The 26388-nt window shown below is 31.5% G+C and overlaps 1 protein-coding gene across 1 annotated transcript in view; it reads left to right on the top strand.

Moving 5' to 3' along the window:
* Positions 1-8328, top strand: part of LOC136980079 (ATP-binding cassette sub-family C member 4-like) — a 75997-nt gene extending 67669 nt beyond the window's left edge. The window contains exons 17-20 of the mRNA XM_067276121.1: positions 227-316; positions 423-595; positions 7727-7832; positions 7900-8328. Of these exons, the coding sequence (XP_067132222.1) occupies positions 227-316; positions 423-595; positions 7727-7832; positions 7900-8076 (546 nt within the window). The 3' untranslated portion in view covers positions 8077-8328. The remainder of the gene's footprint in view (positions 1-226; positions 317-422; positions 596-7726; positions 7833-7899) is intronic.
* Positions 8329-26388: the final 18060 nt, after the last annotated feature.

Below are 26388 nucleotides of genomic sequence, written 5' to 3' on the forward strand. Positions count from 1 at the left end.
TTCAAACTTATTTAAAATATGTTTAAAAAATAAGTTTTAAATACAATATTGATACTTTGCTAAAGGTAGACACCTCGCGCATCTTTTAAAAGAATTAATAAGATAAGAAAGTTTTAGTATTTACCACTTTTATTTACTACATATTTAATTACCACTATCGTAATCATAATACAAACAATTTCATAAAAAAATTTAAAACGAATAAAATAACATGTGTATTTTTCAGGATCCAATGTTATTTACCGGTCCACTTCGAAGAAATATCGATCCTTTCAACGAATATTCAGATGATATTCTATGGCAAGCTATAGAAGAGGTTAGAAACAAACCATTGTTTTTATCTACTTTCTTACATGTCTGTTTAATTCTTTTTAACTGCTAAACATAATTATATTTTTTATTTTAAAACGACTCCACTAAAGGTGCAATTAAAAGAAGTTATCAGTACGTTGCCTGGAGGATTGGATACACATTTATCAGAAGGAGGACGAAATTTCAGCGTAGGAGAAAGACAGTTAATTTGTCTTGCCAGAACGATTCTTCGCCAGAATAAAATCCTGGTCATGGATGAAGCAACATCAAATATAGATAAAAAGTGAGATTAGAACAAATTATAAAAATTATTTAGTTATAATTGCCTGGGCAAATCCCTGACTACTGGAATAAAGTTCGCACTTTCTTTTCTGAGTTTAAAAAATCACACGTAAGATTTTGATGATTTAAGTGTCAGAATTTTTAGTAGAACGCTGACATGTGTATAAAGTATCTTCTTGGAAAATATAATTAACTCTCAGATAGAATATAATCAAAACACGCTTAATATTTGACGCTTAATAACAAAAAGGTATTTTGACATTTTTGGGTGCTGTTGTTTTGAATGTAAACACTAGGGTTTCTCAAACGGGATCCCGGTTGTTTTTTTAACCCAGAAAATATCCCGGAAAATGTTTCTTATCCTGGGAAATCTTGCAAATTTCTTATTTTATGTTAAGGTTTAGGAAATTTTGCAAATAAAAAGTATAATTAACTCATAAACTGTCAGAATACATTTGTATTTATCAATTTTAAACCTACTTATTAGTTTTTCAAATTTTTGCTCGTTATGGTATGTCACAAATGGTCAATAATCAATACGTAGCTTATTTGTGGCACAACTCTGAAAATCCGTTACTTGTCAAAACCTGTAATATCTGGAATAATTGTGCCTGCGCTGTCTTAATTTTTAACCATCCCCAGTAGTTTCAATAACTACGTAATGCCAAGTTGTGCAAATTGGGCAAGGATACAAACGAGTACGAAGTCTGCAAGTATGAAGTTCCTCTTCATAACCTGATTATTAAAGACAAACGAACTGCCGAATTATTGGGCTGTGATGTTTCTATTAAAGCAGTCGAGGTAGACCAAAAAAAGGATAATAGAGAACAAAAGAAGTACTACAATCTCTAAAACGAACTAAAAATCTTTCAGGATACAGGAGAAAAACACATAATATTTGTCTTCTCTTAAATGCATTAAACACGATTTCAATCACATCAATTGAATCGGAAAAGGCATTCTCGGTAGCAAGACTTTTCATTACTAAAATAAGAATTAGAATGAGTTATCGGAGTATCGACCATCTTTGCATTTTAAAATCTTATAAAAATTTACAATATTTTGTATTATATTTTACTTTAAAAAAACAAAAATTACCTCCTAAGTTAGAAGTTTGATCTAAGTTCATTTTTTTTTAAATTTTTAATTCAATTCAAAGGCATTGTTGTTGTTGTTGTATGCATTTTCCAGCAAACTTTAATAATTTTTTTTTCTATTTGTGAAAATTTCTACGTAATTCAACGGCAAGTGACTAATATGATTTTGGAGGTTACAGAACGTATTAAATTACTTTAAAAAACGAAAAATAATTATATCATTTGATTTCATGATATTTTGTATAACTTAGAAATAATTAATTTTGTTCCGGGGATCCCAGGAAACAGTTCACTTTTATCCCGGAATCCCGGGACAAGCAAAAAACCCGGAAATGAGAAACCCTAGTAAAAACAGACATTTGCTTCATATCGTTGCAGAGATTAGTGAATTTCGGTTGAATACTGAAAAAGTTATCCGAGTTAAAAAAAATTTCTTAGAACTTGGATTTATGGTGCTTCATTTCTTTATTACACAAGTTTATAATTTAATTTTATTGCCAATCAGAAACCGGTCGTTATGGATTTATGTTGTTTAAGCACTATAAAGTGCAATAAATCGAACGCTTTCATGCTTTAATTGTTTATTTAGTTGATACCTGTTGTTTACACGTTTCGGGCCTTATGTTGTCCATCTTCAGTCAACTAATTTTCAAAAATTGTGTCGTGTAGTAATTATGTACATTTTTAAAAAATTAGTTGACTGAAAAGAGGCAACATCAGACCCGAAACGCGTAAACAACACGTATCAACTAAATAAACAATTAAAACATGAAAGGATGCCTAGCGTTCGATTAATTGCACTTTATAGTGCTTAAACACCGAAAAAAATTTAATTTTAATTTTCGTATAACGTTTACTTTTCATTAATTATGTTTCAGTTAATAATTTTAATAAACCGTTAATGGAAGAACAATTTTAATATGTGAGAAAATACTTTATAAGAAACTTCTAAAAAACATTCCGCTGAAAATGTTAAAATAATTCGATAATACCCAGTTTAAAATAAATATATTTACTATACAAAAGCCAACACAGGAAAACCTGTGTAAGCTGGAATCGGACGGTACTGAATATTTTTTCCGGTTTCGCAAGTTTTGTTTTAAACAGATTTTTTAACACAGAATCGCTCTGTTCAGAAGAATTTTTTCCGTTTTATTCATGAGCCGGTTTGACAGGTTGTACTGTAAATAGATTTTTATAGTAAATGCATATTTCTTTTTATTACAATATTAAATTTTGAATAAAAATTATCTTCTTCGTACAAAATAAACTAAAATATTTTATGTACAAATTATTTTCAATAAATTACAAATTTTTCCATCGTCGTCATCATCATTTACAGTAGCCTATTCCTAAATAATTTTTATAAATAGAACATGAAAACAAGAAAAATATGTCAAAAATTTATATTGATGATTCTTCTTATTAGCATTCAACTATATTAATATACATACAGTTTAATTTTATTAAAGAAAAGTCAATTATGCAGCAGTTACGCTCAACTTTTTCCTCAACTCCCATCGCAAATTCTCAACTTTTTTGTAACTATTTCAAATACTATATATGTTTTTTAGCCGTGGCTAGCAACTCACCGATGTGATGTTTGAGACACAGTTCTCTCAGTACATACTGGACAAAATCTCAAACGTAGATGCTTTTAACGAGCGACTCTAATCTTTTCTCGCTTAAATGCCAACTAATTTAATTTTATTATTGATTTTACTTCTTACTTTATACTTTAGTTTCGTTTAATTTAATTTCTTTATTACACTTTTCTTTTTTTATCTGGACTTTTCACCATATATTTCTGCAAACGAAAAATCACTTACAACCTTTAATTTCTGACATATTACTGCTCAAATTGCTCGCCCAGGCTAACTACATCGATAAACATTGTTCGTGTTTCTCGATATCACCTATCTAGTTATAAATTAGTTTAGTATATAGTTTCTGTTGTGTACACAATTGTTATACAGTTTTCGAAAATCTTAAATATTTAAGCTAAACACTTTGTATTTCTGTTTGAAACTTATTGAAATTGTTATTGTTAATCAAATAGCCTACTAGCTTATATTTTTAGACAAGACTTAACAAATTAGGAGTTTATAGATAATTCGTGAAAAGTTTGTTTAATTTCAGCTTCAATATTTCATTAACATATCATAGTGCATTTGATTAACGTATTTTCCATTTTAAAAATTGTTATTGAGAATATATTAGGCAAAAATGGTTGAATTTGATATAGGTACAATTTTTGATATGCATGATAATTAGATTGAAGTTAAGGCAATACGAAGATGACCAATTGATTAACTGGTTATAACTTCAACCTAACATTTTCGGATGTGGAATCGAAATCGAATTAACCTTCAAATATATTCTATACATGGATGTTAGGACCACAAAAATTTGCGTTTCCTTTTTACCATTTGTTTGTACTCATTTTCAGTCTGAAATTTCAAGAAATTAAAGCAACTTACTGTTGGTGTCTATGAAGTAAAAAACATATAAATGATAAAAAAAAAACATTTAAGGTGAGACATTGGATATGATTATAAGCCATTTATTTACATTACATTGGTGTTCTGCTTTGTGAACATAAACTGTTGAAGTTTCTTATTGTTTGCGGTAATTTTGTGACTTGCCAGCTATTGTCTGGAATATCTTTTCTATACTTGGTTTTGTTTTTCTCATTTGTTTTCTTCTGTATGCTATAACAGAAGAAACCTGTGACTTGTTGGTTGTTTGTAAAGCACGTGTTAGACTCGTGCAGTTGAGCTGAAACAATTTATAGAACAGGGCATATGATTGTATTCTTCGTGTAGACTGTATTAACAGAAAAAAATAATAAATTATTCTAATCGAATGATTTCATTTTGTTTTCTGAAAACAAGTACAATTTGTCTCTTATAAGTATATACATATTTATGATTTACATCATCTGTAAAGTATCTGTAGACAACACATAATCATACAATATCCTACACGACATGTATGTTCCTCTTCATAAAATTATGCAATTCTGCAATTTAAAAAATACTTTGAAATAAAATATAGAATTTATCTTTTAAACCAAAGTAATTAGAAAATAATATAATTTTCCTATCCGAAACACTAACAAATTTTTCAATGATAACCATTGTAGATTTGTACCCACATATAAAAGGCATTCCTTTTTTACGTGTGTACAAATATACAATGGTTATCATTAACTGGTTGGTTAGGAAATAGGCTGCCGACATTTGTTAGAACATACTTTAAAAATTTTTGTAAATTTTTTGCCTGAATACAATTTTAAAGTCTCACTGGTAAGTTCATATCATAACTAATTTTCTTGCTAGCAGATGGATGTTTGTGAATGGTTAAAATGAATCAGTTCAGTAAAAATTTATTTGATCGTTATTATATTTTTATATTTAGCTATTTAGTTAGCACATAATGTTTCATCGTAAAATGAGCATGCTCAAATTCTGTCTATTGTTTTCTTGTTGGCGTCGTCAGTTTGGTGTTGTACATATGATATGTGTATATATTACACCCATAGTACATATAAATACCCTATGTAGAATGGCACAAGCAACACTTTTTAAAAAGGTGGTTCGCTTGTATCATACTGGTCTTACTATATCATTTTCCAGTGTTCAGTGGATTTATAAAAACACTTATCGTTTATATCTAAAAATTAAAAAATATTTTTTTCTCGTTGATTAAATGAAAGAAAATCAATCTAGATGTATAATGACTCTGCTGTAGTGTGAATGCCATTCGCTTTTGTGTAGAAATCACACGTGATAATGGACTTATCCATAAACGGAAAATAAACAATCATTGAATCCTATGTCAGACATAGACTCAGGTCGATTCTCTCGAGACCATATGATACATTTGGTTTACTATGCGATCAGTAATTATTTGTCTTATAGGTCTTTATACAAAAATCGATCAGGCAGCACAGGAAACATATATCGTGGCTGCTAAAGTTTAGAGTGACTTTTTTGTTGAGAGATCATGAAGGAAGATGCAGGGCTTAAAGTTTCATTGTGGCATGAAGCGATTTTTTTCTTAATCTGGGCGTGCAGTTTATGTTGATGAAAGTTTGTTTCTTCTATCTTACATACGTTTGGAGTGATTACCTTGTCTAACTTGTTGACCATTTTGTCTAACCTTTTTAATGTTTAATGATTTGAAGACAGAGTTCGCTCAAACAGAGACCACCATTTTTAATTCCATGTTTAAGACAATACAATTCCGGCGACCGACCTTTCTTTTGAGGCTACTAGCCGCCAAAAACGCTAAAAAATGGTATTTTTAAAACACAAATTTTCCAATTAAAAATATAAAATTTTTTAAAATAGGAATTGGTGACATACGAACATCTTTAATCCGTCTAACTTTCTTGGGATGTTTCGGCTTTATATCCACTAAGTAATAAGCGCTGGATAATGTAGATGCTGGAAAGCCTCCCTGTGGTGACAATATTTTACAATTTAATTTGTAATTTCGTTTTCGTCCGATGATTTCGCCGGAATTGTATTGTCTTAAACATGGAATTAAAAATGGTGGTCTATGTTTAAGCGAACTCTATCTTCAAATCATTAAACATGAAAAGAACCATCGGACGAAAACGAAATTACGAATTAACCTTTTTAAATTATTCTGTGAAGTAATAATACTACATGAGATTTTTTTAGAATTCTTTCTAGCCAGTAATTTTTTATAAATCTGCTGCTTTCTTATTGAACATCAAAGAATCATATTGATCGGGTAGTATGAATGTCTCTTGGAAGATTTTGCTGTGTTATAATTCAGGTTTGACTTTGTATTGCAACAATTTAAAATATTAAATTATATAGCTGATATAACAATGATCAATCGTATTAGAACTTTGGTTATACTAAAAATATTTAACTGCCCGTGATAAAAATAAACTAAATTTTTTGAAAGTTATCACAGACGATTATAGTCTAGATCAGTGATTCCCAAAGTTTTCGATTCAGCGCCCCTTTGTTCTATAAAATCATACCCAACGCCCCCTAACACATTTTCTCTTGTGTGAGAAAGGATTGGAAATATTCTTAGGAAAACTTTTTCGTGAATCTCACACTTTGTGCCCTTACCGTACATTGTTCTCAACATCTGGAAACCATTAAACGCAATGTTTCCTCTTATCTGTTTAACAGAGGAAAGGGAACGGCTGTCAGTAATCCCAACTTTTGCCTTTGATCACCGTTACAGTAGCAGAGAGAAACGTAGATTTAGACCAAAATCTACGTTTAAATAATTGCCTAAATCTACGTTCTCTCTGCTACTGTAGTGTCACATTCCACCATTGCTAAACTAAAAAATGTTAGGTCTACAGATAGGTTAATGGAAGTGTTTATTTCGATTCGAAAGCAAAAGTTTCCACGTGTGCGATGAGTGTTAAATTAATCGTATACAATATTTCCAGCAAAATTCTGTAATAGTTGTGTACAGTCATAACTAGATGACTAGACAAGCGAGAGTAGTGCTGAAGTGGAGTACATGCCAAACGTCGTACCTGTAGTTCCCGTTTACAGATGTAGCCAGTCTGCTAGATATGTGAACTGAACTACAACGTTTTATACTCTTTTACATGTAGCCGAATCTTTAAAACTTATAAACATTAATGGATATTTGAAGGCTCCTAATTCACCAACAAACTGTCCACGTTAATTTCCGTTTGTTTGTGCAGAATCTGCCATCAACATACAAACCAGTTTTCCATCGAAAATTCTTCCCGGTAAAATTTGTTTGATAAACTTCTAACGTACTGACGTATGTCAAATTAATTCAATGTAAACCATTTTATGTACAGAAATAATTTTATACTGCAAAATCTTTAATATCAAGTACACATGATAGATATATTTTAATGGTAGTTTTATCACAAGGTATCAATACTTGAAAATATTACTATGTAATGTTTTGAAGTACCTTTACTCTTTTTGTACTTTTTGTTTTGTTGATACAGATATATAGATTTGTAACTTATTTTTTATCTATTATATATCAAGAACTGATTCCTGCATACAAAAGATAATCCGAGAAAAATTCAAGTCTTGTACCGTATTGACAATAGCCCATAGATTACATACAATTATCGATTCGGACAGAGTACTGGTAAGTTTATAATCTTTACGATATATAATAAAAATTTGTTTTTAATTCAAACATTTGAAACTTCTAGGTTCTTGATAATGGAAAGCTTCAAGAATTTGACAGGCCATATAAATTACTGAAGAATGCGAATGGTACTTTTTATAACTTGGTAAAAAGCACTGGAGTTACTTCAATGAATGAGCTACATAAAATTGCTAAAAATAAATATTATGTTCAAGAACGTATTGAAAGAACGAGATTATAATACAGTGGATTTTCCTCAATACATATTAACCTATTATAGATCTCGTGCTGTTTTTATATTATCCTGTATTCGGAATCATCTGTTTTAAGTGTAGTTTCTGCATGACATATCGGATATAGAATTGTTAAAATCTTTAGTAAAAACTATTAAAACTTAGATAGTATTTAGGGTTCCTGCTGTTAAATTTATCTGTTAAACATTAGTTTAATGTAATCAGTAATTTTTCCAGATAATGTTGCTAGAAATATTAAGAATGGGTTATTTGCAGAAATGTATTAAATTTTAAAAAATATATAAACAAGAAAAAATGCGTAGATTGGAATATTTTATAACAACGTTTTCAGAAATTTTTTGAAGAAAATTTTAATTGAAAACATCAAATATTTAATGAATATAAATTTCAGTAATAATTTTCAACATTGTTATAAGGAACAATAAAAATAAAGTTTTGAATATTTTTCAATTTGCCTTGTGTTACTTTTGGAGTTTAAACTTTCATCAAAGTTTTCAATCTAAGTCATATAATAAATAGAGTTTTTGCATTGTTTTTGTGTGAAATCAGCACAAAGTTTTTCATTTGGAGTGAAGTTGAAATTATGTTTTTTAAATATCCGAAAAGTCAATAATACTTAGTGACAAATTACAATAGGTTTTGAGTAATACAGGGTTTTGATGTAGTAGCGATTAATTAAATTATTGTAATATTTACATTTTAAAGTTTATAAATAATATGAAATAAAATTAGTCTAGAAAACCCTTTTAAATCTTGGTGATATTGATAAATTATTATGAGTACCTAAATGTTATTTAAGGCGGCACGATGTGATGGATCTATGTGTAGTGCTTGTTTTAAATACGACATGCTGTACTTTAAAATTCGTTAAATGACCCTCATTCAGATGTCACAATGAATGGTATCATTTTAAAAAATAAATGAGTTTTATAAATTTTATTAATATTTTTAGCAAAATTCAATCAATCTTTATTATTTGATATAACTTTTGTTATTACAAAGGGGGTTAAAAGAACATTATTGTTTTAAGGTAGCTACATGAACAAAGAAATTGTATAATTGATACAAAGTTAGCTTTGAAAAATTATCACAGAGCATAATTTGATAACAAAAATCAGATGGCAGTGTAGCAGCTCGGGTATCCAAAAAGAAGTTACAAGAATCGAGAAGGTGTTTTCTCATATCCATCACTACTGATCCACAAAAGAAACACTCTGAGTCGTCCGAGATATTAATTGATTTGCCATTTAGGTTTATGGAGAACCTATTTAGTCTAAACTGTGCACCAAATGACTTTAGTTTATAACTCAAATCAGACAATAAATAAGGCATTGGATTCCACTTTCCATTAAGGAAGATTTCACAGTTCAAGCCTCTTTGATTCAAATATTGAACATCCCTAAACCAATACAGATCTCTCAATCGTCGATCACAGTCCAGAAATAACTGATTCTCACTTAAACACATATAGCTATATGACAATCCTATATTATTTAATAATCCTTTAGCGATAGCAGGCCATGGCTTCAAAAAAGAATTACCATCCATCTTTGAAAGTCTTGTATATGTCAATTTTCGATAATCGTCTTCCGGTAGGTCAACTAGTTTCCTCCAAAATCTAAACAATTTTATCACCAATCCAATTGCGAGGGGAGGTCTTCCCAATTCCATTCTCAATGCAGACCCCGAGAGAGATCTGTTAATATGGAACACCCGCTTAAAGTAGAATAACTGTATCGGTTCAAACTTGTCCACTAAAAGACCGCCCCAAACCGGAAAAGCATAAAACATACTTGGTCCAATCAAAGAATCAAATAGTTTAAAGTAGTTATTTAATGACGACGCCTTGATTTTAATAAGTAACGTGACGAGATTGGAGATCCTAGATCTTGCAGCAGGTAACACCTTGTTTAAATGATAGGAGAATGTACCGTGTGAAGAGAAATAAATACCCAGATATTTAAAGTTAGACGCAATTTCAAATCTATGGTTTTCTAAACTAAAACTATCTGTTTTTTTAAGTTTTCCACCTCTACGAAAAATCATAAGCTTCGTCTTTTCTAAATTAATTGCCAATCGATTATCTTCACAGTATTTCCAAGTAAGATTAAGTTTTTCTCTAAGCGAAGAAGCCGAATTAGCCAAGACAAGGATATCATCAGCATAAAGAAGACAGTTAATTTCAACATGAGAAGATAAAGGTATCATAGAACTTTTACCTCTCAGAAGCCCAGGGAGATCATTCAAAAACAAAACAAAAAGGATAGGACTCAGTGGTTCTCCTTGAGGTAGCCCTCTATTGGACTCAACATAATCAGTGCTTAATGAAAAAGTTTCTATAAAATATCTAGTATTGGAGAAGAGACTCTTAAGTAAGTTGACAAAAAACGAAGAAAGACCAATGCTTCTAAGCTTATACCATAACAAATCATGATCAACTGTGTCGAAAGCTTTCTTGAGGTCAATAAATGCAGTATATAATTTCCCTCGTTTCCTCGATAGTGATATTTGAATAAGACCAGTCAAAATAAACAAATTATATTCGACACCTCTATTTTTAACAAATGCTCCTTGAACAGGTGTAACAATATTAAATTCGTTCATCCAAATCCGGAGCCGATTTGCAACAATAGTTGAAAAGACCTTTCTAAATACATTAATTAAAGCGATTGGTCTATAATTAGTTGGCGTCTGCCTACATCCCTTCTTATATATCATTCTCAAAGCAATTTGTTTCCAAGATAGTGGAAAGGAGCGCCTAGACCAAAAGGAATTAAACATATCTAATATATCCAATAGTATTTCTGTAGAAAGGCATTTTATCATTTCATTCCTTATATTGTCAGGACCTGGGGCCTTAGATGATCTTAGTTTTCTGATTACAACTTCTAATTCGCTTAGGGTAATAAAGTCATCCAAAAGAGGTACAGTATTATTAAGACTTACATCGATATAAATTACTGTATCTGGTCCAGCGAAATACTCTTGCAAATAGTTTAACCAATCCGAGGGAGATATAGCATTTTCACACGATTTCTTGATTCGAAACTTATTGACTAGTGACCAAAAATCTCTAGTATTTTTTGTCTTCAATAATAGTGAATTTATTTTAGCCAAAAAGATCTTTTTCTTCGCCTTACATAGCGACTTGTAGCTTTTATTTAATTTACAATATTCGTCCAAGAGGTTTCTACTTTTGTTTCTTCGAAACATTCGCAGTATTCGGTTCTTAGATTTCTTTAAACGTAGACACTGTGGATCAAACCATTGCTTCTCAAATGATAACAAGGAAATGTTCTTCTTGACCATCCCACATCGTAAAGCCGAAGTCAACAAAATGTTTAATAGTTCATCATAGTAACTCTGCGCATCCAGCGAAAAAGTTGTCTTAATCGAGGTATACAGCGAGCTAACCAAAGATAAATAGTCATCCGATCTATCTTGTTTCCATACGTAACGAATTTTTGAGAGTTTCAGAGTCCGTACGCTATCCGTCGTAAATTCAAATGAAATTGAGATTGGAAAGTGATCAGAATTGAAAATATCAAGAACTCTAAAATCCAATAATCTATCTAGTAAATAAACATTTACTGTTATTAGATCTATAACAGATAGACCAACTGTTGAAAGAAAAGTGAATTTAGCCGGATTGTCTGAGGCACATCGACCATTTAAAATATATAATCCGTGCGACTTAATCAGTTGTAAAAAGCTTTTTCCTCTTTGGTTCAATGTTAAGTCATTAGATCTTCGGGAATTTAGAACATTAATATTACTCCCAGCATAAAAATTATCTAGTTCCTCGCCTATTCTGGCATTCATGTCACCTAAAATAACTATATCGTCGTCAGGGAAATTCATCAACAAGTCTTCCATTTTTTTTTAACAGAAAATCATAAAGATCTATTCTCATATAAACAAGAACAATAATCAAGCTTTGACTAAGTGAACAAAAAAATCTTCCATAGTTTAATTTAATCACCATAAGATTATCGGAGTTAAACAACATTTCCGAGGAGCCCAATTTCTGGGAAACTGCAAGAATAAGACCACCATAAGGACGACCGGGACCAATTGGTTTTTAGCAAGTTGTTCATATAGAAACAAATCTGGGTTCAACATAGAGAGAACCGGTTTGAAATACTTAGTTAACCATGTCTCAGTTAAAGCAACTAAATCATAATTTTGCAATATATATATGAACTCTTGGTCATTCACTGATAAGTCCAGCGTTCCTTGGCAATTCCAAGACAATATCCTCATTTCCAAAGTTTTATTTGTCTCGTTAGCAGTTGTTCCACTTAACCTTTTTGGCTGGGTTTGTCTAAAAAAGTATCGATCTTCTGTAGTTCATTCGTATCCAAATTAAAAGTAAATCTGTCACCATCGACAGTCAGGCAGTCGGCTTTCAGAAATACTTTTTTTTTCAAAGATTTTGCTTCCGCAAAAAGAGGCAACAGTTTTCTACGCCTTAATCTTAATCTGTATGACAAATCGTCAAAGACTCTAATGCGCGAGAATGACGGCGACGCCTGAATTTTCTTTAAATTTTTAAAGATAACTCTTTTTTCATCTTGACTACAGAGTTTAAACAAAAAAGTCGAGTTCCCGATATTCGATAACTATTAACTAAAGGAATAGACTCCCCGCTCTGTCTTTTAAATAATTCAATAAAGCGATTAGCATTATTAACTATTTCCTCGTCATCGCCACTCAAACCAGAAACAATGATATTATCCTTCTTCGAATCGTTATGAACCGAGTCTATATAATAATTTTGAAGAGAAAGTTTATCCATACATACAGTTTTAAAGGACGAAAGTTCAGCAATTTCTCCTTCCAGGCGAGACAGACGTTCGTCGTATTCCTTATGTAAATTAGACAGCCAGTCAAATTTCGACGACAATTCCTCCAGTTTCGATAGAATAGTATCGAAACGTTCCTCGAGCAGACACAGAATCTTATGAGGTAGTTGAGAAGGTATATCCTGCGAGGCAAAATAGTCCTCCAATCGAGATGAGATCGACGGCGTTTACCGGCGGAAGACGAAGCTTTATTGCGAGGTGAAGAAGGTGGTGTACGAGACATTGGGCCTGGGTTAAGTTCGACTCCTCCAATAACAAGCAAAAAGAACAAAATTAAAAAAGAAAGTATAACAGTAGAAAAAGACATCTTCTATAAAATCAATTAATGGCAGACAACAAATTGTAGTTTGAAACAGCAACTCGCAGGAAAAACACACCAGCAGCCAGCACTGTCAACAGCGCCCCCCTTTTTAGTGAAATTAACTTTTCCAAAAATGAATGGACCAGTACATATACATTGTTATCTATAACCTATGCAGATTTTCTAATTATTTTTGCTGCGAAATTATTTTATGAAATTTTATTAATTTGCTAATTAATTGAGCTATTGTTTTCATGGAAATTTTTAAATCAAATTAATTATATCTTTCTAAACTTCTATTGGAACAATTTTAAGTCAGTAAAATTTTTAAAACATTATTTCTGTCTTCAGCAAGTTTTTTTTTGTTTTTTATTCAGTACAATTTTTTATATAGTTTTGCTAAAAAAACACATTTTTGTAGATATTTATTTCGCAGTGAAGGATATAACTGTTTGTGAGGTGAGCGAATAAGGGAAAAAATGGAGTTGGTATCGTAATTGGTAAAGTTCTAAAAGGAAATGTCTGTCAGGTTAAACGAAGGTGTGATATAATTATGAGGGTTAAGTTGGATGTTGGTGAAATTTTTATTATGATTGTGTGTATATGCTCCTCAGCCAAGTAGTGGAAAAGAAGAAAAGACAAATTTTTCGACAGATATTGACCAAGTTATAATGTGTGTTCCTATGAATGAGAGATCAATCTGTGGGGGAAATTTAAATGGTCATGTTGGGAAAAAGAAGAATGCGGAAAGAAGAGTTCTTGGGAAGTGGAGTGTGGGAAAAAGTAATGGAGAGGGAGAAAGACTAGGCGATCATGCTGTGGCTTTTGTTCTTGTGCTACAACACCTACTTTGAGATGAAAGTGAACCAACTAGTTACATACATGAGTGGAGGTAGATGCAGCCAGATTGACTTTTTGTTGTGCTGCAGGAAACATCTGAGAGAAGTGAGAAACATTAAGGTGTTAAATGGAGAAAGTGTTGCTGGGCAATTGTAAGAATTGTGTTAGCCAGGCTGAACAAAGGATCGAATTGGTGGAGATTGAATGATAAGAAATTAAGGAAAGAGTTTAAGGTAAAAGTGTTAAAAGTAATCCAGTTCCCAGATGAAGTGCAAATATTGTGGTTGCTGAAAAGTAATTGCATTTTAAAAGTTGGAGAAGAGGTGTTAGAAATAACTTCAGGGATGAGATCGCCAGAAGGAAAGGAACTATGGTGGTGGAATGCTGAGGTACAAGCTGTAGTTTAAACAAAAGAAAGAGGCAAAGAAAAGGTGGGATTTGATGGGAAGGCTGGAAGATAAAAAACTTACCATTTCGCAAATAAAATGACTAAAAAGGCGGTGGCTATTGCGAAAGCGAAGGCTTTAGAAGATGCTTATAAAGTTTTCGAAAGGAAAGGTGATGAAAGACAATTGATGAGAATCGCCAAAGCAAGAGATAAGGCATCAAAAGATTTTACCTCTATTAAACTGATTAAAGATGATAAAGGAGTGGTATTACAAGATTATGAAAAAGTCAAGGAAAGATGAAAAGAATATTTTAGGAATTTATTGAATGAAGAAAATCCCAGAACTGTATATGAGAATGGAGATGCAAATGAAGGAGTGGTGCGAGATATTAGCAGAGAAGAAGTGTGGAGCTCAGCGTGCACAGTGGAACAAAGTGTGCTCAGGAAAATGAATATGGGGAAAGCAGTAGGCACTGATCGAATTTTGGTTGAGGCTTGGAGATGTTCGGGTAAAGAGGGAATTGATACTTTCTGGAACCTTATGAAGAAACTTTGGCAGAGGGAGAAGATCCCAGATGAATAGAGGAAAAGCATTCTGGTGTCGATCTTTAAAAGTAAAGGGGATGTATAGAATTGCAGAAATTACAGAGGTATAAAGTTATTGTGCCATACTATGAAGATTTTGGAGAAAATTATAGAAAGAAGGATTAGGCAAAAATCTGGGATTGGAGAGGAACAGTTTATCTTTTTGCTGAAAAGGAGTACGACTGACAGTGGCGTAGCTGGGGGAAGGCAAGGCGGCCCGCACCGGCTGTTACCCGTTCAGGGGTGACACCCGACCGTGAAAAAAATAAAAACTTAAACAAACCATCACAATGTTTTTCAACGATAAATCACTTCGGACCGAAGTCATTTTAAACAAGTTATCTATATTAACTGATTTAATTTATTAATTGTGATAATTTATAAATGCACGTAAGCTACGAAATAAATGATTACTCCAGATTAAAATGTTTACAAAGTGGCAGTTATGCAATCACTACAGTTTCGCGAATTTTTATAGGTGGCGGTACTGATGTATTGTTATGATTTATTTGTAGTTTATTTCGTAAATCTTAACTTATACGTCGCGACATCGCATGTTCGATATGCCGTTTGAGTTGCTCAAATGCGAATATAATACGATTCAATAGTGTTTTATAAAAGAATTAAAGATTTCAAGAAAAACAAGGTAACTGGATTGGACAGTTCAATAACTTTTTTGGAATAATCGATAACGAACAAACGCAAAACCTGAAGACAGTTATTGCAAATCGATCGATAACTGACTGCAAAACATCAAATAAGTAACTTAGAGAAATTCAAAAAACTCTTTTTTAGACGTTTTGACTAGTAAGTAGATTTTTTATTCTGTTTCAAGTCGAAATTTTCGTATTGAATTTCTCAGTTGCTTATCAGATTTCGTTCAGTCGTCGATTCTGTTGAAACAGTTTTTAGATAAGAGGCCACCCTCACATAACTAGCGCCGCCGATCATAAATTATTTTTTTTCAAAATTAGGACTTGGATGGATGATTCACTTCAGGACTTGAGAGATGTCTCACAATGGGGTATATCCGTTCCTGATAATGTTCGCATTTAGATCATAAAAAAGTGCTTCTTAAACGCAGAGAAGGACCGTTTGCCACTGTATCTAGGCACGAGTTAAAAATAAAAGGTGATGTTCGGCATTTTTCAAAGAGTGGTTTTATAAAGTGCATGCCTAATGATAATGCCTAATGATAAAAAAATTCTGCGGTCATGGATGGTTTATTCTCCTATAACTAATAACCTGTGCTGCTTCTGCCGTCATTTATCTGCTGTCACCAATAGTACTAATACAAAATACAAAACCAACATTTACGACTGGATTTCAGAAGTAGTGGAAACTAAATCCCAAAGTGGCCGACCACGATACTTCAAGTGAACATCTGGAAAATTTTGAAAAGTAATTTCACTTTTGAAAATGAGATTAAAATTGCAAGAAACAATAGATGACGCAGCCTTGAAATTAATAGATACTGAAAAAACAGAAATGAAAGCGTCTTTTATCTAAATTATTGGATATAACTTTGTTTCTGGCTAAACAAAACCTAGCATTCAGTGGACACGATGAAGGACAAGGCTCTTCAAATAAAGGCAGATTCTTAGAACTAGTCAAACTACCGTCAAAGTATGATTTACTGTTGAAAGAACACATCTTGAATTCAGAGCATGGTAAATCACGAAAAGTATCATATTTGTCGCCAGATATACAAAATGAATTCATAAATGTTTTAGCGAACCACGTAAAACTTAAGCTTGTCAACGAAATGAAATCGGCTAAATATTTTGTAATTATGTTTGATAGCACACCTGACATTTCACATATTGATTAAATGTCTGAAGTGATTCGTTATGTGAAAATTCATAATAGAAAAGTGGAAGTCAAAGAAGTATTCCTTGGACTTTTTTCTTTAAAGGAAAAAAAGCCGCTGATTTAAGTGATGAAATTCTTAAGAAGCTTGAAAATGATGGTTTAGATGTTATGATACGTCGTTTCCAAGGTTATGATAATTCAGCTGTTATAAGCGGCATACATGGAGAAGTGCAGGCTATTATTAAAGCAAAAAACAACAAAGCGATTTTTGTTGGATCATTCAATTAATTTATGTGGCCAACAATCATTTGCGCAAAATGCATCTTGTGTAACATTTTTCGGAACAGTAGAGACAATTTTTACATTTTTTCTGCTTCCACTAGCCGCTGGAAAGTGCTTCTTAAACACAGCAAAGCGTTTGTTAAAAGACTCTCAATAACGCGTTGGAGTGCCCATTATGCTGCAGTAAAAGTATTGGCTAAAAATTTCGATGGGATTGTGGCTGCAATTGAGAAATTATGTGATTAACAAGAAAATTTAGACACCAGAGATGTTGCACATAATTGTGACCGGAGGGTTGGCACTTCTTTAGTGCCCCTCGTCAGGAATAGCGCCACCGTGTCTCGTTCAACACGGAAGCAGCGACAACGGTGCGATTGGAAAGTACTGTACGTCGCGCAAACGGCCACATGTGTGAGCGAACTCTATCCCGAATCAGTTCATTCGGGATAGAGTGAGAGACAGCTCACAGGAAGTGACTCACGCAAAGACTAGGTTAATGAAACAACGTTTATTTGTAAGGATGTAAACCAATATTTTACAAGACGATAGTATCTCGATTGTAAGTGTAATAGTTAGATAGGGTGAAATTAATTTAATTTCGCGGTATACGAGTGTTTACAGTGGTTCGCGAGTTGCTAAATACCTGGAGAAAATAATGTCCACGAGGGTTGAAAGGGATTCGTTAATATGGTGAGCATTCGTTTTTCCTGGTTATTCAAGGTTATCCAAGAGGTTATCTTTACGGCACAATGTTATCCAATGTCCAAGGCGAGTAGGCGATATCCAATTGAGCACTGACACAGTTAATTGCTGGAGAAATTTCGGGATGATGGTACTCTTCGAAGAACGGGCGACAACTGACTATTTTGGCCGTCGATTTCGATATCCTCTGTTATTGGCTGACCCACGTATGGCGTAATCGTCGATTAAAATTGGGTTTTTCTTTGGTTAATGTTCGGATTCTCATATCACTATCGCCTTTCTAAAACCGTGCTTGTTCTTCAAGGCGCAAGTTCGATTTTTTTTTATTATGTCAGGGGTCGCCAAACTTTTTTGATCGTCGACTCCCTACTACTATTCGAAACCTCACATCGACCCCCACCAAAAAGTTTGTGTTACAAGCAAAAAAAATGCTCCTCCTAGTTTAATATATATTTTTTAATTTTTTCATTTATTGTATATATGTTAATAATAATTTTTGTAACTTACAATCAATGAGACAGATAAGCTTGACTATCCTTAGCAAGATTAGAAATATTCGGCTCAAAATTTGTAAGTTTTAGTCTTTTCATCGACCCAGAAATAATGTTTTATCGACCCCTGGGGTCGATAGCTACCACTATGGCGACCCCTGGTTTAGGTTATCACAGGGTCAATAGAAAGGTTACTCTCTCTCTCTCTCTGAATGCACAGAGACTAGTAGTCGTTAACAGATTTTGTCACATAGAGTTTAGGTGATATTATTAAATTCAGCTTATGTTACATCAAAATAAAACATCGCGAACATGTGACCTCATGGAGACAGTTAGCCACAAGAAGAGAGTTGATATTTATACTATGCGTGTTATTTATACTTAGTCAAATCAACAAAGTAAAGATACTCTCTCTCTCTCTCTCTCTCTCTCTCTCTAAAAATGGTGTTGTGGTTGTAGTCGTAGTGACTCGCGTTTAGAAAGAACAAGTAAAACGGCAAAGCCGTATTTGGGACAAGACTGTCTTGGAGACTCACTACTAAGCGGGATCACTTTGACCTTCACAGCGGATCTCGTTCTCATTCTCCAATCTTCTTTGATATCGCTGGTTTTGAGCGCGATCGTTCAAACTTCGCCGGCCACGACCACGAGGTCGTCCACCATGCATTTTCGCTAAAATTAACCTATCCAAGGTAGAAATTTCTTTCCGTTGCGTGTCGGCCCAGGTTGAAGTTTTGTCGATGCCTGACAAAAATTTTCCGTTTTTGAAAAAAATATATATATAATCGTGGCTATTGTATCGTCTGAAATTATTTTTTTGTATTTTGCACAGACAATACTGGGTCGCGTCCTACCTTGTCTGTTGACCTCGACCACGTGTTCTGCGTCTTTTGTTCTGCCTGTAAAAATTAACCGAGAAACTGATAATTTACTTAATTTGTATCGGCTACGCGATATTTACAAGTGTCGAAATATAATATAAATCCAAGTTCGGCACGGCTGTCAAATCGAAACGTTAACTAAATGAAATAAAAAGATGTCTCTCCTCGTTAGAGTTTAAGAGCAAAGTGAGGTCAAAGGGCAAAAGGCACGCTTGACGCTCTCTGCCCTACACGAAAAATTTTAATCCGTCGCACGATTTTACTATTCTAGATAATGTTAAAAAACCACTTGTAATGACATATAACCCTGTTTTAACGTCATATTTGAAGTACTCTCAAATTTACAAAATTAGATTACAAATTTTATTTAACATAGAAGATACTACGTGTTCAGTGCTAAGGCCAGAGTTCACTTCTTAGAATGAGTGTGGGTGGTACTCTCCCCACCTGACTTCAGTAGGGTGAGGTGCCTGTTTTGTCTGTTTGTAGCGGTGCTTACGAGATAAGACAGGCTATCGCATTTCGAGAATGTACAGAGGACAAAACAGTTTCTCGTGGTGGCCGGCAGGAGCGCTGTTACACCCCTAAAGCCTGAGCGTTGCAACGGGTAGAAAAAGCTTCTTAGTCCCTCGTATGTGTTGTCGCTTACGAATAACTCTCGCATATGTTTATTCTGATTTATGCGAGAGAAAATGTGCAACGGGATTACGTACTAAATGCATTTGCAACCCACTCGTTTATGAATAACACAAGTGAAAGGAAATATTACTCCCTTGAGAAAGTTACTTTATGAAACAATATTGTACCTGTCATCTGGTGCTCCCGTTTTTTATACTTAATCTCTGTAAAGTGAAATGTCTTGTCTACAAGGACTATATTAATTATGTAGTATATAGTCCTTGGTTGCTAGCAGTGTGTTCTGAATCACGTGACGGAACGCAATCGGTGTAAATATACCACTGTTGGAAAGTGAATAGGGGCGTGGTACTTTGTCTTCTTTATGTTTTATTATTGCCGAATTACAAAAATATAAGTGAAACAGAAAACACAAAGTTAATTTATTACAAACAAATGGATGATATCACGTATATTGACTTATCCTTGACATTCTTTCTTCTTTAATTAAATTTTAAAGATTATTCCTTCATTCCTACCCACGTAAATCAGCTTATTTAAATCATTTTGTTAAAGAAGCGATTTCTCATACTCAGAATAACTTAAAAGGATACGAATAAGCGAAATATATCCTCCTTTCGCCTGGTTTATTTGTTCTGTATAATATTTATTTAATTTTTAAAATATTATTCTAAGAATCATATGATATATTATCATAATATGGTGACATGATTAAATTGAAAAAGCAGAAGACATAGCACTAATTAGTTTTAAATCACAAATGCTTTCTTATAAATGATTGATTGATAAAATCATATTTTGTATTTTTTTTTATTTTTTAATATTGCTGACATAAAGATAGAAAAGAGGAGTATTTTAAACATTTTTTTGTGTATTGGTTTGAAAAACGCATTGCCTATAATCCTATCATCTAATCTTTCTAAAAACAAAATTTATAAATTTTTTTAAAATGTATTTGTCATATTTTTGCTTTATATTTTTTTTATAAATTTATAAAAATTTTCAAGTGTCTTACATTTGATTTTAAATAGAAAAAAATCTTATTACATGATGTAATACTTGGTTTCAGTTACAAGTCATATCACATAAAAGCTTATGATTTGTTGAAAAATAAGAGTAACTATGAATTTCTTCAGTACTAAAGCAATCTAAAAAAATTTATCTCAATTAAAAATCAATAATTAAGAAATCATATCTCAGGATTTAGAATGCATGAAAAAAATAACTACTAATAAACAGTAATTTTATAAATATTTATGGAAAGAGATTTTTACACAAATTATTTTTTTAATAGACTTTTACTAAATTTTCATAACCTCTTAACAGTGGAACAGTCAGCCGTAGCACTTCCACTTAGTTGTGGAGCTAAAGCGTGGGAAATTTTTTAAGAATTTTCCCACGCGTTTTTCTCGTTTCCGTTTAGGAAAAAAAAATTTTAAACAGTTACGTCTAGTAAAGAAAAAATCGTTCTTTATTGTCATATAATATTTTTATATATGAATTTTTTTCGCGGTAATTTTTTGCAAAATTTTTTAAAAAAAATTTATAATAAATTCTTTTTTGATTTTCCATCCGTTACGATTTTTCCAAAAGTTTTGAATTTATTTTCAATTTTATATAATTTTTTAAAGTTTTAGGCATTTAAGTAATGACGATTTTTTCCAACTTGCGAATCAAATTCAAGAAAATGTAATTGACAGTTAACGAATTTCATCCACAACAATAGATGACGTAAAGGTTGTTACGTTTACAACTACGACGACTGGCGGCCTTTCCCCCAGACTGAAATGTGGGTGAAGGTCGTCTCGTGTTCTACATTCTGTAGAAGTGACGTAATCATTGTAAATAAAAGAAAATTTCAGTATATCTTTTATTTAAAATTTTAAAATTCGTTGTTCAAATTTACACCGAAATATTAAAGCAGATTAAAATATTAGCATTTTGTAAATAAACTTACTTGACATATAATAAATTTGAATAAATTAATTTTTAAGAAACAACAAAAAATGTAGAAATATTTTTATATTCATCTTCACATTTATAACATATGTTATCGTCATTGACCGATATTTAATTTTAAAAACAATTTTCATCATTGGCATGCATCAGAAATAAAAGCATAACTTCCCTAAAACACACTTCACTGAGAGGGTCTGCTTCACTCTGAAAAAGCAGACAGTTTTATGTCAGAAATCCAATGTGTGACCTACTTTCTCTAACATAGTAAAACAAACTAAGTTACAGTACAACAATACACATAAACACAAATAAATTAGTAGCCCAATAATACATACCTTCATTTATATCCATATGTAATATCCAAAGGTCAGTTCTCGCAAATTGTCGAAAAAATAAATTATTTTCAACTTTCTTTCTGAATTTAGAACTAATTCACAGTAAACTTTACGCCTTTAAATATCCATTGCAATCAACGCAAAATGTATGAATCCACGTAATAAAAAATTATCGCAGTGAACTTCGAAAAAACGAGAAACACAGAAGCATTAAACCGCACTTCACGAACTGATCATATACAATAGACAAAACGAAAATGCTCTTGTCCAATGTCATCAGGTGACAAAAAGTTTCTAAATAAACGCTAAAAGTTTTAAAGAATTCTTTCACAAAAACCGATGAATTTAATTAATACACAATAACTAAATCTGTTTAATAAAGATTAATAATTTTCCATTATAATTATGCAAATTAGATATAAAAAAGATCATTGCGCAAATTCTCCCGCGAACCATGGATGACTCTTACGTCATCCTGGATTGAAGTTTTCCTGAAAAATACTAAAAATTTTATATAATTATTTTACTAATCCAGTCAAATTTAAATAATATAAAATGTCTAGATCTGTTTAATAAAGATTAGTAATGTACTATCACTAATATGCAAATTAGATATGACAAAGATCAATGTGGGAAAACTCCCGCCAAAATAAAAATAGCTTTCGGTCACGTGATCACCAAGAAATACGAAGAAATATGTCAAAAAGTTTAATGTTTGTGTACAAATTAATAAATTTTAACTAATGTCCTCGTTTAAAATTTAATGTTTCTGTAAAAATTAGTAAACTGTAACAAATTTCATCAAAGACAACAGAATAATTTTCAGCTTATAAAAACTTTACAATAAATGATTATTTCTTCGAAAGAAGTCGATATGCACGAATAAATAATAAATATGTAATAATGCTTTTATCCATTTTAAGTGGATATTGTAAAAATTAAGCTATTTAATTTGTTTGGCTTTTATAATTTAGTTTCCGAATATTTTACTGTGAAATTCCATTCAGTAAACAGAAACAAAGACAAGCTATTAATTATAAACAGGACAATAGAATAATTTTTACGTGAATTGAGTGTAAATACAGAAAAAAACGAATTATATCAAAGATGGGACGAATAAGCTGACATCCCTCGAACAGAGCTCATATACTCATTGTCATTTTCAGCCTGGTTCCCACTTCGACTGTTTTATCTTGGGAAAAAGTTAATTTTTCAAAATAAAAGTACTTTGTTCTTAGTGAAGAAAGATAAAAGTATCGAAATATAATATTCAGAATTAAAAATATTGATGTATGTCCATATTAGAAATGTATATTTTATTCCGATATTAGAAATAATATCACGAGAAAAACATTAGATATATGAAATACGGCCATAAACAATTTCTTTCTGTCAAATAAATTAAGGATTAAACAGGTTTATTTAGAAAAATTCAATCGCGAATAACTGACTTTAAATATAGAGAGGATACAGTATGCTTGTTATGTGATAGTATCTGCGTTTACAAATTAACAGAATTTTCCTTTTTTTTTACACATTATTATGCTATAATCTAGGAAACTATGTTTAATAATAAGACATACTACAGAAAGGGTAAGAAAGGAACGTCAGTCATTGTAACTAATGTATTATTGAAAGTTTCATTCATATAGATAATTAATTTTATCAAGATACATTTCTCCAAAAGAAAATTATCGATATTTATCGTAAATATAAGTAAATTTTATTATAATTTAGATAAAAACTCATTTTTTCCCCACGCATGGCTTCTTTCCCCTCCCTCTTACTCCTATACTTGGAACATTCCATTTCATAATTTGATGTAATAATAACGTTTAAAATGATTCTAAATAAAATATTGACACTTAAAGTAGGTTAATATAGGCCTATATTGTCACGAGTCTCAGGTGTATTCATAAAAATGTAATAATCTATACAATAATACTTTCTCACATGCTCCATGTGTTAAAGTTTGCAGCTGTAATTGAAGGTAATATATAAAGAAACAAAATGTTTATATTATCAATAGTTATAAAAGATATTTTATTTTCACGTAGAAAAACAAGATAAGACAGAAGAAACAGACAATCACACGATATCTCTATCCAGGACATTCTATAATTGATTTCAAATTTCTAATGTCGACATACATGAATATTTTTGTGTGTGTGAATATTATATTTCGATACTTTTATGTTTCTTCACTAAGAACATCTTAAAACATTAACTTTTTACCAACAAAAAACAGTCGAAGTAGAAACAGGCTGAAAATAACAACGAATTATAAGCTCTGTTCTGGGGATGTAAGCTTGTTTCTCCCATCTTTGATATAATTCGATTTTTTTCTGTATTTACACTCAACTTACGTATAAATTATTGTATTGTGCTGTTTATACTTAATAACCTAACTTTGTTTCTGTTTACTAAATTGAATTTCACAGTAAAATACTCGGAAACTCTAAATTATAAAAGCCACACAGATTAAATGGCTTAATTTTTACAATATCAATTTAAAATGGATAAAAGCATTATTAAATAATTATTATTTATTCGTGTATATCGACTTCTTTCGAAGAAATACTCATTTATTGTACGGTTTATGTAAGCTGAAAAATTAAATTTTAAACATATTTCTTGGTGAACACGTGACCGAAAGCTATTTTTATCTTGGCGGGAGATTTCCTAGTGACCTATCTCATATCTAATTTGCATATTTGTAATAATATTTGTGATAATCTTTATTAAACAGATCTAGACATTTTATATTATTTAAATTTGACTGGATTAATTAAATAATTATATAAAATTGTCAGTGTTTAGTGGGAAAGCTTCAATCGCATTGACATCGTAAGTTTTTCCATGACGTATAGTTGGCGGGAGAATTTGCGCAGCGATCTTTTTTATATCTAATTTGCATAATTATAGTGGTAAATTATTAACCTTTATTAAACAGATTTAGTTATTGTGTATTAATTAAATTCATCGAATTTCATGAAATAATTTTTTAAAACTTTTAGCATTTATTCTAAAACTTTTCGTCATGTGATAAAATTTTTACAGGAGCATCACTATATTAATCAATTGGCGGGAAAATTTAATAGCGTGCGGTTTGGTGTTTCTGTGTTTCTCGTTTTTTCGAAGTTCACTGCGATAAATTTTTATTACGTGGATTCATAGATTTTGCGTTGTTTTTAACGGATAAAAGGTGGAAATTTTACTCTGAATATAGAACTTGTTTTTCAGAATATGCTACTTTACAGAAAGAAAAGTTGAAAATAATTTATTTTTTGACAATTTGCGAGAACTGATCTTTGTTTGGATGTAAATGAAGGCATGTATTATAGGTTTACTAATTTATTTGTGCATATAATTATCTAGTTCTAGTTTCGAGACATTTATGGTTTTTAGTGTTTATAAGCGTGTTATTTAGACATGTCTACCAATTTAGTGCTAAAACGTAGAACTACGTCAAAGAAGAATACAAACTTTAATTAGCAAGTAGTCCCTTTATTAGCAAACTAATTTGTTGGTAGATTTTTTTACATTTAAAGTGTAATTACATGAAACTAAATGGATGTGAACATAGAAAGTAGAATATGGCAAGACTAATAGATAAAACTATTATTACATATTACTCGATCAGAAAAATTTATACTTGAAGAATTTTGTTTTGATAATTATTGCCTAGGGTTTATGTCGAAAATATTTTTCAGTTATATTTGTAATTACAGTTAATTCGAATAGTAATGGCGCTTAAATATTTATAGAATTAATTGAAGTTTTCGAATTTTGTTTTGAGGAAACTGAGGAAGGCAAGAGTATCTACAGTTGTATAATGAACTGAATTTAAGTAAATTAGGTGACTTTGTATGTTTCGATGTAGTTTTTTATAATATTACGATATACGAACTTTCGATTTTGTAAATTGTATTATACTAAAAAATAAAGTTTTTCGTTATTCTCCTACTTAATGATGTATTTATAATGTTTCTGAACTAAATAATACTTATTAAATTGAAATCCGAGCTTTACAAAGTACTATGAATATTAGAGAAGACCGTTTTACTATAAACTACTACGTTTTACTACAGCTTACTCCAATGTTGATTCTACGAAAAGTAGGTCAGACAAGGACCGTTAGACTAATGACGTAGGCTGTTTACTTTTTCCGGTTGCATCGGTGCACTCCCGATAGCGTCATTTACAGAAGTCACACCTACTT

This window comes from Centruroides vittatus, unplaced genomic scaffold (assembly GCF_030686945.1).
Source record: "Centruroides vittatus isolate TY-2023 unplaced genomic scaffold, ASM3068694v2 contig_667, whole genome shotgun sequence".
In the NCBI taxonomy this organism is placed as follows: Eukaryota; Metazoa; Arthropoda; class Arachnida; order Scorpiones; family Buthidae; genus Centruroides; species Centruroides vittatus.